General features: G+C 45.6%; 1 protein-coding gene across 1 annotated transcript; it reads left to right on the forward strand.

Annotated features, from left to right (window-relative positions):
- The first annotated feature begins 109 nt into the window (after positions 1 to 109).
- On the forward strand, positions 110 to 13,614 carry RCN1 (reticulocalbin 1, EF-hand calcium binding domain). The gene is made up of 6 exons (XM_011936339.1): positions 110 to 293; positions 5,281 to 5,474; positions 6,483 to 6,661; positions 8,662 to 8,722; positions 11,380 to 11,579; positions 12,448 to 13,614. Exons 3-6 carry the CDS (start codon positions 6,533 to 6,535, stop codon positions 12,553 to 12,555), a joined length of 498 nt encoding a protein of 165 aa, XP_011791729.1. The 5' UTR covers positions 110 to 293; positions 5,281 to 5,474; positions 6,483 to 6,532; the 3' UTR covers positions 12,556 to 13,614.
- Positions 13,615 to 13,830: the final 216 nt, after the last annotated feature.

Consider the following 13,830-nt stretch of genomic DNA (forward strand, 5'->3'; position numbering starts at 1 on the left):
GGCGGGAGCCACGCGGGATACCACCGCCAAAGCGAAAGCGAAATCGCGCGCGCGGCCCCGAGGGCGAGGGCCTGCCCGACTCGGCGCCGGGGCTAAGGCTAAGTTGCCGGAGGGCCCCGGGACCCCAGCGTGGAGATCGCCGCCGCGCCCCGGCCTGGGTGGTTTCTCACGGGGAGGCGAGAACGTGGCAGCGGCCGCGGTAGCCAGGACGGCGAGGGCCCGCCCCCTCCCCCGGGTTGCATCAGAAGGGAAGGGAGAGAGTGCACAAAAGAAGAGTTTGTCCACAGTGGCCTGTTAGTGACATGAGTTCCTCTCCACCCTCTCGCAGTTTCTCTCTGATCCCCTACTTCCGGCGAGAAGGGCTTGAGATACTCGCTAAGAAGGTCTCAGGGATGAACATGAATGGATAAAAGATGAAGGGGCAGGCGAGTGACAGGCTTACTTCCTAGTCTCGGCCAGGTGGTCTTGCCTTTTGCCTAATCGCCCTGTAAATCTGTCGTAAGGAGGCTGGGCGCGGTGGCTCACTCCTGTAATCCCAGCACTTTGAGAGGCCGAGGTGGAGGGATCACCTGAAGTCAGGAGTTCGAGACCAGCCTGACCAACGTAGGGAAACCCCGTCTCTACTAAAAATACAAAAATTAGCCGGGCGTCGTGGCACACGCCTGTAATCCCAGCTACTTGGGAGGCTGAGGCAGGAGAATCGCTTGAACCCGGGAGGTGAAGGTAGCAGTGAACCGAGATTGTACCACTGCACTCCAGCCGGGGCTAGAGTGAGACTCCATCTCAAAAATAATAAAAAATAAAATAAAATAAAATAAAATCTAGTGTAGGGATACAAAAATCCGGGGACACACAGTTTCCGATTGGAAACACGAGGGAGCAGGAATGGAAACGGGTCGCCTGAAACGTTTCTGTTGGCAGCAGATGTCTGCATAAGCACTCAGTTCTTTGGCAACTGATTTGTTGGGGGCAAAAAGCTGGAGGGTGCTCTTGGTGGTGGAGGATTTTCACTTGGGCTGTTAAAGGCAGTTGAGTCAGGAACCAAACCCGGGAAACAAAACTTTGGCACATTTCAGTACACCCTCCCCGGGTCCCCCTGCAGAGACACTTGGGCATTGTGCAGAGGTATCTGCTGGTCCTTGCTCAGAGGACCCAGCAGGCAGCCTGGTCCCAGATGGAGGCAGGGCTGGGGAAGAAACCAGCAGTCCTGCCTACTGGGCACCAAGTCTCAGATCTCCCTGAACCTGATTCCTGGGGGTGGAGGGTCTTCACGTTCTGCCACATGAAAGAGAACACAGCCATCCCTGTGCTCCTGGGGCCTTCCAAAGGCCAAAGTGTTTCATTGGAATATGAGGATAAATGATACCTATTGTGTAGGTGCACCATCTGCCTGCTCTGATAACAAGACCTTTGAACTTCAAAGTCACCTCCAAACAATTACCTTTTATCTTGCACAGTACTTTCTCTTCTCGGTTAGGACTTAACAATGGGGGCCATTGATGAGTTCAGTCTATTGTATTGCTTTGAGGCACTTGGAGACTGATTTATTCTGTAGCCCTGAGTGGTAGCCACATTGTCACTGGAGAGGAGGCAGGGAGAGGTTTTGGGATTTGGAAAACTTTATAAGGTGTGGTTCTACAGCTTCCAGTTAATGCCTTCATCATGACAGTTCAGCCTAGTAGTGAGAACAAGTGACGGTGGAGTTGGTCTGGATTTGATCCTTGTATCAACACGTTGACTTCATTCAGTTATTCATGCAACAAACATTTGAATGGCTACTGTGTACCAGGCCCCAGTTTAGACAACTGGAAGATACAAAGATGAAACCTTATGCTCTAGGCATCAAAGTGCTATAAGCAAATGTGGAGGAGAGAAGCACAGACAAACTAGCCATTATGCACAATTGCTGCAATGATGGCCTGTAAAACCTATGGTGAGCACATCCAGGAGAAGGAGCCACCAGGGCTGCAGGTTAGAGAGAGGGGATTACGGCTGTCACCTGATCAAAGTTTGTAGGATGACTTGGAGGTTGCCAGGTGTACAGCAGGGGAAGGCCTTCCTGAAGAGAAAACAGCCCATTTCTAAACGGTTTGAAAAGTGTTCTGGGGCCTGAGGGGTGGTGAGTCTGCAAAGGGGCAGGGAAGGGAAGTGAGAGGTGGGAATGGAGGGGAAACCAAGGACAGAGCAGGAAGGACCTTGGTGAGATGGAGATATGTTATCCTGTACGTTGTCAAAATGTCATAATCCCCAAAACTCATTGGGAAAGTCAGGCTGGCATGAGGCAGTACGCAAAGAACATAATCGAGGTATAGACTAGACCAGTGGCAGGGGAGAGAGGGTAAATGCCACAGGGGCTTGGTCTCTCCGGATTCCGGGAGGCGATGCATCTATACACCAGTGGGAGGTAGAACTGGCAGCTCTTGCTTTTGACTCAACAAGGGGGAGAGGAGGGAGGTAGGAATCAAGGGGACATCTGGGTCTCTGGCCTAAGCCACCAGATGGGTGATGGATGCACCTTTCGCTTGTAGGTTAAATTTGGGGTAGAGGTGGGGTAGGAGGTGCTGGAAATTATGGGTCCAGTTTGGGATGGGGCTGCGTGTGAGAAGCTGCCCCTCTGTTCACGGCTTCTGTTTCGGTAGTCCCCTCCATGATTGGGCTGAGGAGGAATGAGTGTGGCTGGATCTAGGCAACTTTGTCACCATTACCTGTCAGTCCTGAAAATGTGACAGCTCTAAAGCCCCTAAAGACACCTGGGCCAGAGGTTTGCAAAGTGGGAACCCGTAGGCTGCATGCATTCACAAATATGCCACACAGTGTAAATTACTTGCCCACATTTAAAGTTTGAATGATTTCACATACAGACCCCCATTATCTGGCTTCTCTTGACACCTTTGTTCCTGTGTGTCAGTCATCCTCTGCAGCAGAGTTGGTCAGCCCTGTTTGGCGCCTAGCAGGGTATCTCCAAGTGGCTCTAGGTCCCATCGAGAGGTTTTGCTCATTCTGTTACCTGTTGGTGTTGAGAACAAGTGATGATGGAGTTGGTCTGGGTTTGCTCCTTGTATCAACACCTTGATTTCATTAATTTATTCATGCAACAAACATTTGAATGGCTTCTGTGTAGCAGCTACCATCCGCCACTGATCTAGATTATTGTCTTTAGTGAGGAAAGGCATGCATTCTCTCCTTTATTCCTCACAACATTCCTTGTGAAGTAGGTGTTCAGTTTACAGATGGAGAAACTCAGAGAGTCAATACACTTGTCCAAGATCACGCAGATAATGGGGACCAGAGGCAGGACGGGGATCCAGGTGTTCTGATGGAAGTGCTGGGCTTCATCTCCACCCTAGCTGCCTTTCCCAGGATCTCACTTGAGATTGTTAAAGAGAAGGTTAAGATCTTACTTATTCTTGCAACAAATATTTATTGAGTTTTTTCTTATTTATTTTTATTTATTCTTGCAACAAATATTTATTACTATATGTCAGGCTGAGCTATGTCCTAGATGTTTATTTGGCATAGATTAGATGCTGTCCTTTCCACAAAAGAGGATTGTAGAGTCTGATGTCGTTAGCCTGAGATTCTGTTTCCCAGTTGGCTTTGGGTAACCCATTGGCATGTCTCCACTGTGTCCCCAGGATTGGAGCAGTGCTTGGCACATACCTGGGCTCAACACTGCACAATCTTAAAATAATTCTGCTGTGTCTGACTGTGATTTCCTGGGGGAAGAAGCCTGAACACGCTTGAAGTTTAGTGTTTTAGTCTTTTTTTTTTTTTGAAGACACGTTCTTGATTTGTTGACCAGGCTATGATGCACAGCGGTAGTTGGGGCTACAGGCATGTGTCACCATGCCTGGCTAATTTTTAAATTTTTTTGGAGTCAGGATCTCACTATGTTGCCCAGGCTGCTCTCAAACTCTTGGCCTTCTACCTCAGTGCTCCCACCTCAACCTCCTGAAGCACTAGGATCACAGGTCCAGCCTATCTTTTAGGATTGAGGCCTGTTAAATGTGCAAATGAAGGGTCACTTTCAAGCTATTAGTGATGTTTACACCTTCCTGAGAAAGAGGAGCTTGGGCTCTTGGGTTCAGGTAGGAGGTGGAGACATTGATTATTCACTCCTCCCCTTCTCATGTACACCCTCCCCCCACCTAAAAAAAAAGTTACAGGAGATTTTCTCTATCAAACTACTGATGAATTTGTTTCCCACTTTTTATTAATCAAAGATTAATTGCCAATCAGGTCTGTTGAAAAGTAAGAAAGTTTTGCCACTGAAGCCGATAGAATTCCAGCCCCAAACAAAGAACGAAATCTAGAGTTAGCCTGTATGACCTCCTCCCAGGTAAATGGACTACAAGGGTGAAACTTTTTTAAACACTGGGAATAGCTTGGGGGTGTTTGTGAAGTTCCCTACCGGAATGCTGTCCTGGTTTGGGACCGTCTGATCTAGAGATGACAAAAGTGAGTTCCCAGCCTGAAGTTTGCTCTGGGCTAGCATTTAGGGTACCTCAGTGGAGTTCAGTGGGAAGTTCCTGAAACCTAGGCCAGCTGTGGAGCTGGTATAGGAGTCTTTACCCTAAGTGCAAAGGGTTTAAGGTTCCTAGAGCAGATCAGCTGGTCAAGTTTCATGAGTAGATTCCATGATGTCAAGGCTCCTTCAGCCCTGACATTTGTGCTGTGTCCACCATCTGGTGTCCTCTTGCTTTAAGTGTCAAGTCTTTGCATCCACCGTGGTGAGATTTAAAAAAACAAAACTCACTTATCTTTTGATTTACATACAATTTTCCACTTTTTGCATTGGACGTAAGCCAGAAGACATGAATTCTCACCCCAGTTTTACCAAATACTGGCTGTGTGATCTTAGAAAAGTCATTCCATTTCTCTGGGCCTCAGTTTCCATTACTCCAAAATGAGGGTGTTGGACTACAGCAGGGAAGATTAATAGGTTTCATCTTACAGATCAGCTCTGATGCATTGGTAGTGGCCATCACCAGAGCACAGTGCTGAGAATTCTGAGAGCACCTCTAGTTTTATCAGGACAGAGGGGTGCAATCCATTAGCGGTGTCTGTCATCGGCACTGGTCCGGGGAAAGCACATCAACCGTGGAAGGATAAACTTGAAGATTCCTTCCAGCCTCCTTAGATCATTGATTCTGTTGTAGTTGTTTGTGCATTTTAGATTGTGCAGGTGTTTGATCTTTTGCTGGACCAGCATCACACAAAGCCTTAATAATAGCCTTGTGCATGTGTGTGGGTTTCTTTTCCTTTTTTTTTGTACTGCAGAAAGATTGTTGATCGAATCGACAATGATGGGGATGGCTTTGTCACTACTGAGGAGCTGAAAACCTGGATCAAACGGGTGCAGAAAAGATACATCTTCGATAATGTCGCCAAAGTCTGGAAGGATTATGATAGGGACAAGGATGATAAAATTTCCTGGGAAGAATACAAACAAGCCACCTATGGTTACTACCTAGGTAAGAGGTACTGCAGGAGCGATGACACAGCGGGGGCCCGGGGCACAAGCTTTTTGTAGACTCTCTCCTCTCTCATCATATCCACTCCCTTCAGGGAGATGTCACAGCCTCCTAAGTAGAATATGCTTGTATAACACCCTCCTCTGCAAACTCGGAATGTACTGAGTTCCTTACACTGAGTGAAGTTACAGGTGGGAGGGAAGGACCGTGAGGGCTAATAAAAAAAATCCCTTAGATTGCGACCCCATCTCAACTTCATCTCAGAGGCACACACGGAGAAGAAACCTGAAGGGAAGTGTGTCTGTGGTACACTTTCAAAATGCTGCCTAATTCCGGATAGGAAGGATTGAGCGGGCCGGAGCAGTCAGGGAAGGCTTCCTGGTATGGGTGGTTTGGAAACTGGGGCCTTGGAGAATGATTTGTATTTGGAGAAGGTGGGTCAGCTGGAGGGGCAAAGATGCAGCAATGCATGCAGTAATGGGAAGGGCCTGGATCCAAGACAAACAAGACTGGAAGAATGAAGAAGTGAGATTACAGAGGTACGGGGTACAGACCTGCTGGGTGCATGGTGAGGATGGCCAAGAAACAGGCCCGAGGAGAACCAAAGATGCACGCACGCAGCCAGAATCGGGGAGATCTTGAAAGCCAGGCACGGTGTTGAGACAAGATGTTTTGGGTACCAAAGAGCCTCTGTATGTTCTAGATTAAAGAATGAGATGATGAAAGCAGAGTTCTGCAAAGAGAAGTATGGCAGTGATATAGTCTAAAGCCTGCACTCTTAACCGCTTGCAATAATTCCCCTAATATGCCCTGAGGCCTAGATTACGGGGTGGCTCGAGGGGACTGATATTAGAGGCATTCTGACATAAAATGTTTTAAAGAACTCAGTAGGTCGGGACCTTTTTTCCCTGTGTGTATCATTTGAGCATGAAGGATGAGTGATCTGTCAGGAAACGCCTTTCTTGGCAGCACAGTTGAAAAACGTTTCTGCATACATACATCCTGCAGGAAACCCGGCGGAGTTTCATGATTCTTCAGATCATCACACCTTTAAAAAGATGCTGCCACGTGACGAGAGAAGATTCAAAGCTGCAGACCTCGATGGTGACCTGACAGCTACTCGGGAGGAGTTTACCGCCTTTCTGCATCCTGAAGAGTTTGAACACATGAAGGAAATTGTGGTTTTGGTAAGATAAGTGAAGGGCCTGGGCTGGGAAAAGACCAGGGAGAAAACTGCCTCCAAATCTTGTCTCTTCCAAAGAGAGAACATTTTTCAGCCTGAAGGGAACTGGAGAAGGATTCCAAAGTAGAGTTTGTTGGAATACCTGTCTACCCAGTAAATTAGTCAAGTCAGGCTGGCTGCTGTAACAAATAGCCCCAGTTATAGCCATTTAACACTAGCAAAGTTTGTTCCAGTCAGATGGACCTCCCAGGCTGTTCTCTTTGCACAATTGGGTACCCAGTTCTCCTCTAAGCCCTCCTGCTTGTGCTCTGCCATCTTGTAGCTTCAGAGTCATCCTGGCAACACCCAACTGGCTGACAAAGGAAAAGAGAGGAGATGAAAAGATAGAGTCTTTGTTTACTGTTCTGGCCAGGGAATGACACATCCCCTTTGCTTATGTTACACTGGCCCCTCCTGAAGAGGCTGGGAAATACAGTTTAGATATGTGCCTAGAAAGAGCAAATAGGGGCCAGGCACAGTGGCTCATGCCTGTAATCCCAGCACTTTGGGAGGCTGAGGAGGCAGATCATGAGGTCAGGAGTTTAAAACCAGCCTGGCCCACATGGTGAAACGCTGTCTCTACTAAAGATAGAAAAGCAATTAGCTGGGCATGGTGGCACACGGCTGTAGTCCCAGCTACTCGGGAGACTGAGGCAGGAGAATCGCTTGAACCCGGGAGGCGGAGGTTGCAGCGAGCCGAGATCGTGCCATTGCACTCCAGCCTGGGCAACAGGGCGAGACTCCGTCTCAAAAAAAAAAGAAAACAGAAAAAGAGCAAATGGCTTAAGTGAGCAACTAGCTAGTCTCTGCCCCATGCCCCATTTTTCAGTTTTAAGGAACTTGGGAAGAGAGTAAGAAATGGGATGAACTGGATTGTTAAAACTGTGTGGAAATGTAAAGTAAAAATTATGGCTGGAAGGGATGCTACCCTTAGGGGTGGGTGGATCAGGCCCTAGGCTTTGAGGAGTGACTCTGCTTATAAGGCCTCAGAATGTAGTTGCTTTCCATAGTGTCTTGTTGGGTCCCAAATGTCTTCATTTTCCATGACAATTAAATAAATGCCATCACCTCTTTTCCTGGCAGATGCACCAAGCCAGTTCCAACTGTTTCAATCCTGGGAAACAGATGGCTAGAGCTTTTGTTTACACGAGCTGTAGATGGTTTTAGTTATCCAGGTGGTGAAAGGGTCCGCTCGTGCTTCATCCTCGTGATCGCCATGACTGTAAGGACTGGGCGGTGGCTCCAAGAATCATTTCTCTACCACTCACCATCCATGTAGTGATAGCTAATGTGGCAGAGGACAGTGCAGGTGGGGAATGATCCACAGTGGATGACGAGCCTTTGGGAGTGGCTCTCTGCTCTCAGGTTTTCTCTTTAGTTTGGCCCAGGATGCCTCCGAGTTGCTGTGCCAATGAACAGTAAACTCATTTAATTATTGACCCAATCAAAAAAATGTAAATAAGGGGTCAAGTATACTAAATACAGAGCATAATACATTAAAAAGTCAGTTATACTTTTATTTTTGAGTTGACCACTGTTTCACATTTCTCTGACACCAACTCAGTATTCATAGTCCTGTTAGCACTGGAGTCTATTCTTGAGGTCATGTAATCCAGTGGTTCTCACACTGGTTTTCTCGCATGTTCCCCAGTGGGTGTTTTGGTTGGATGGTGGAGTTGGTTGGCCTGGCAGGGCCTCCTGATATCATCAGAGCACCTCTGGGGTTACAGGTACATCTTGCTTTGAAGAAAGCATTTTGCTCTTGAAATTGGAGTGGGGGATTAGGAACAGAAACTATTGCCTGTTTTTTACAAATAAGAAACTAGTTCCCAGGGAAGTAAGGAGATGAGCCAGAAGTCACCAAGCATTCAGCCATAAAAGCCGGATAAAGGAGGACAATAGAATTCTCAGACTTCCTTAGAGCACATGGCCATCTTGCATTCTGTTTTACCCTTTGCTTCCTAGGAAACCCTGGAGGACATCGACAAGAACGGGGATGGGTTTGTGGATCAGGATGAGTATATTGGTGAGTGCTGACCTAGTGTCTTACTCAGCTTCCTGACTGGGCCACATGCCCCCGCACCCACACGTCTGGCTACTTTCCCCAGACGTCTCTCTTTTAGCAACAGCTGCCAGTGTGTAAGTCACTCCTGTGAACTTCCAGCCTGCTTGTCCCATCAGCCCTAGTGGTGTAGTATCAGGGAAGTATTATTAGACCTTATTCAGTGGAGAAGAGATCAAAAGGCTGGCCCTACACAAGGCTGGCCAACAGTTGGTCCCATGACTCTGAGAGGTGCCCTTCGTCACGCTGCCTAGTTTTACCTTTGCAAAAGGGCATTGGAGATCCCATAGATTTACAGTGAAGATAGAAGAGACAGTGTCAGGGCAAAGACTCTGAAATTGGACGGGGTCAGTGGGGCCTAGAAGCTCTGAGTAGATGCAGCTGTGATTAACAGAACTGTTTATATGTCTGAGCTCTTTGCAGAAAGGCATTCTTCTTAGAGAGATAAATGTTTTACAGAGTGCACAGTTGCCCAATAATATTGTCATTTTGTGCCCCTTGTTTCCCATCCTTCGGTTGGGAGTCCCATAGAGTCACATTAATGTATTTGGGTCTGAACCCACCATTGTTGTTTAGAGCGCTTCCTGGTAGCTCCAAATCCCCCCAGCCCAACCCCTGCTAGAAAGGACTAGAGCAGGCAACAAGGACAATTCCATTTGATCCTTACCACCTGCTATGGCACATGGCTCCAGCTGCAGGCTCCCTTCTCATGGCAGCTCTTTTCCCAAGTCTCGATAAAGTAAAAGCCGGAAAATCATTTGATTTAAGTATTGCCCTATGACAAGAGGAATGAAATATGTATAATTTTTGTACAGATTTTTAATCGAAGCCATTAATTACCTTTAAAGGTAAAACCCAGAGCCCGAGTTGCTCTCTGTCTCTGGTTTTGTGGTTGTATTACTTTGCCACCCCAGACACAAGAACAAGTGCCTTCAGCAATGAAGAGCAGACTTTCCTCTAATCATTAGAAATTATGTTTGATCGTGAGCCGAACACTGTTCCTTGTGTGTCATTGGTAACAGACAAGGTAGCTCTCGCCACAGTAATTAAAGTGATGTTGGTGGCACTACCCTGATAGAATGACATATGCTGACAGCTCCCTCATCAGAGGAAGCAGTAGTGCCTGCCTCTTGCTGGGTCCACATGCGAGGGTCACGTTCAGAGGCGCAGACCTCTCACCGTGGCATTGGGGATGAAATGAGACTGACAGCAAAGACTGCATGATTAAAACAAACAATGTAGTGCTTTTGATTGAAAGTGTGTGCCCTGCTCAGCCCTCCGGAACTGTACATTGTAGTGGTGCAAAGTCAGGGGCAGAACTCTTTGAGTGGCTTTGCCTAGAAGAAGCATCCCATTCTTTACACTGAATAGAGAGAGGGAGGTGGAGGCGTTGCGCTTGAAAATCGAATACCTAGTGACTCACAGGCAGAGGAACCCAATGTATTGACTCATCATTTCACTTCTTGGGGAGACGACAAGTGGAAAGTGGGTGGTGGGGGGTGTAGTAGGAAGGGCACTGGAATTAGGAGCCCTAGCTTCTCAACCAATTAGCTGTGTGACCCTGGGATAATCATGTAATGGCTTTAAACCTCAGCTTCCTCATCTGTAAAATGGGAAAAAAAAAGTTAGCCCATTCTTGCAGGATTCGATGAAGCTTGAATTAGCTAATACATATTACAGCTCTTTCTCAAAAACAATGTAGACATGTCAGTTAGGGGTCTACCTTGTAGTCAGGGGTCTTGTCTCTTTTTTTCCTTCTCTTACAACCTGCTCCCTTCACCACCTGACATTTCCAAGCTCTGCTTCCATTACAGAGAAACTGCCTGCAGGGTATCTCTCTTTTCCAAGAGCTACTGACACACACACAGTGCAAAAATGTTTCCTTTTTCTTTTCCTTGCCGTTTTGTACAATGGGGATAATGACCCATCTTGTAGAATTGTTATGAGAATGAAATAAAATGACAAGTGAAAGCCCTTTGGAAATGATATAAACAATAGTACTAAACACAGTGGCTGAGACTCTGGGTTGAAAGCAGAGTGGCCATGCTCCTGTGCAGCCTCCAGCTCATATGAGCTGTGGGTCATTGGGTAAGACTTTACCTCATTGTTTTCATCTGTAAAACGGGAATTATAACAGCACTCACTTCGTAAGGTTGTTGCGTGAAAATCAAATGAAAAATGTGTGTAGAGCACTTTATACAGTATCTGGACCACAGTGTTCAATCTTAGTCGTCATTATTAGTTTTTGCTTACGTAGTGCCAGTTTGGATTGTAGAGGGCTTTTACGTCAAAATGGCACATTTGATCATAATAGCCCCATGATTTATAAATTTAACATCTCCATTTTACAGACAAGGAAACTTCAGGCTCAGTCACTGAACTAAGTCAAAAGCCGGGATTTATCTTTCGGCTTCGAAACTCGGTTCTTTCTACTCCACCACGTGGCCTTCATCATGAATAAATTATTTCATCATTATCCCCAAGAAACTGCCTACCAGCTGTTTGAGTTAGGTCTCTGGATTGGTCGTCGCCTTTCCTAAAGCTCAGGAGGTCAAGTTTTTTTGCGGGGGCGATTTACCTTCCCACTTTCCTTTGTAACCAACAACAACCTTCCCTTCTAGCGGATATGTTTTCCCATGAGGAGAATGGCCCTGAGCCAGACTGGGTTTTATCAGAACGGGAGCAGTTTAACGAATTCCGGGATCTGAACAAGGACGGGAAGTTGGACAAAGATGAGATTCGCCACTGGATCCTCCCTCAAGATTATGATCATGCACAGGCTGAGGCCAGGCATCTGGTATATGAGTCAGATAAAAACAAGGTACTTCCCATTCTTCTGGAATCACTGATTGAAGGGAGACAGTTTACATAAGACTGGTTTGGGTTTTTTTCTCGGCGATAGCATTGACCCATATGACCATGTCTTTATTGACTTTTCCTTCTTGTGGAGACCTGTAAACCTGACCTAATATCATGATAACCCACAGTAAGCTTATTAGGCCCCAACTTTCCTGGAAAGTCAGCTCTGAGCCACACAGTCACATTTCCTAGGACTGCAGAACTTTGTGGGCAGGACACGATTTAAGAAGTATACCCCGTGTTGCCCTAGGATCAGCTTATTTATCCATTCATTGTCACCAAATATTTATCAAACATCTGTGATGTGTCAGGAACAAGGAAGCCCATCCCATTAAAGCCCAGACATCCTCAGGCAAGCTCAGGTTTCTGGCTTTAATGCCTAGTACTTCGGTATCTATTGATAAACATTCAAATAAACAAATCAATAAATTTAGAAAAATTTCCTGCCTATTCCCTGCTTTGCTGATTGCCCCCAAATTCTCAGGTTATGCCAATAGTCAGGTTAGGCAGTGAGGCCATAAGAGGGAAGTGGCATTCTTGAGGGCCTATTTTGGGAAGACCAACACTGCTTGTGGACACGAATGGATTCTAGCTTCTGAATTACTCGGGGACTTCCCTGACGCATGTTAGCACAGTTTTTATAGCAAGAGGCTGTTCCAGTTTGGAGTTTTGCAGTGCAGTCATGGTAGATGAAGGAGGTGCCCAGTAGCTTCTGAATTACTAAATATAGTATTTTAAACATTGCAAATCAATGAAATGACATGAACATCATGCTGAACTAGTACAGTTATCAGAGCTTCCGTGACAGAGCTCTTTCATCTCTTCTATAGGATGAGAAGCTAACTAAAGAGGAAATATTGGAGAATTGGAACATGTTCGTTGGAAGCCAAGCTACCAATTATGGGGAAGATCTCACAAAAAATCATGATGAGCTTTGATAGACACTCACCAGAATATGGCAGACTGTCATAGGCATTCTGTTATTATCTTGGATTGTTGCTACAATTGTCTAATTTACAGCAGTTGTGTTCCCACAAAAAGCAAGTTTATACCTCGGATTGGGGTATAAAAATTGTTTTTCACTCAGTATTTACTGGAAAATGGACGTCACTATTCTTTCAGTAAGATTTCTCTCAAAACACATGAAAACCTTGGTAAATTGCAGTTCTCTCTGGGGATATCTTGGTACAACATGACTTTTTAAAAGTTTTTTTTTTTTTCCCGTTAAAACTTAAAGGGGAACAAAACTTGAAAAACCCCTGTTCTTCAGAAGTTGAGTGGGTTGGGGGAGGCAGTAATATGAAGTGACTGCTATGTATTTTCACTACCAGATTTTTTTATATTTTCCACTGTTAAATAGTTGGAAAGGGGAAATTCTGATTAAGCAAAAGTGGTATCATCCTAGGTAAGCTTATTTCAGAACAAGTCTAATATTTCAGATTCTTTCTTGTCGACTTTATACTCTGAGCTGTTCCTTACTGTAAGTGGTGTATATGAAACCTCCATGCATTTTCCAGTATGGATCTGCTAATATGCACAATAAATCCATGTCTTTGTTTGTTTTTCTGTTAAAAAGCAATCAAGAAAGATAATGTGAAAAAGAGAGGAATTTAGAGGTAGGGAAAAGATGAATGTCAGACATTTGAAAAACTACAGTAAAATGATAAACACTAAATATACTTGAGAAAACTTTCTTGATATGCCAGTGAGGTAGGCCTGATCTTTGAAATAGTGAATAGGAATACAATGCATTTCCTCAATGATCACTGATTAGAATGAGGTGGTGGGATCCTTGGGAAGCCAAACAGAGCTGAGTTCTGGATCATGTCCCATCCAGTCCAGTGAATCCACGACCCTCGGACCTGTCCCCACAGAACAGCTTGGACAAGGTGATATTCTGAGCTGTGGACTGAACTGGCAGACACAACCTGTACAGATTGAAATTTCACCTTGTAAGGAGGAAGTGAATGAAATAAAGGATCCCCCTAAGGATTCTCTACTGTGTCCTGTGGTGTTTGACTTCACGGATGCTATTTGTGACATTATTATTCGTATAGTGGTAGAACAGTGGGGTTGGATTCCATGAATAAGATTATAAAGGTTCTGGTTTTTTTCGTCCAATTACTAGAATGTTCAGAATAGACTCATATTTACTAATTTAATAAATGAATATGCTTAATGCCCTTTCTTCTGTAGGTCATTTTAACTATAAA

The sequence above is a fragment of the Colobus angolensis genome, unplaced genomic scaffold, assembly GCF_000951035.1.
Source record: "Colobus angolensis palliatus isolate OR3802 unplaced genomic scaffold, Cang.pa_1.0 Scaffold152, whole genome shotgun sequence".
NCBI classification, from domain to species: domain Eukaryota; kingdom Metazoa; phylum Chordata; class Mammalia; order Primates; family Cercopithecidae; genus Colobus; species Colobus angolensis.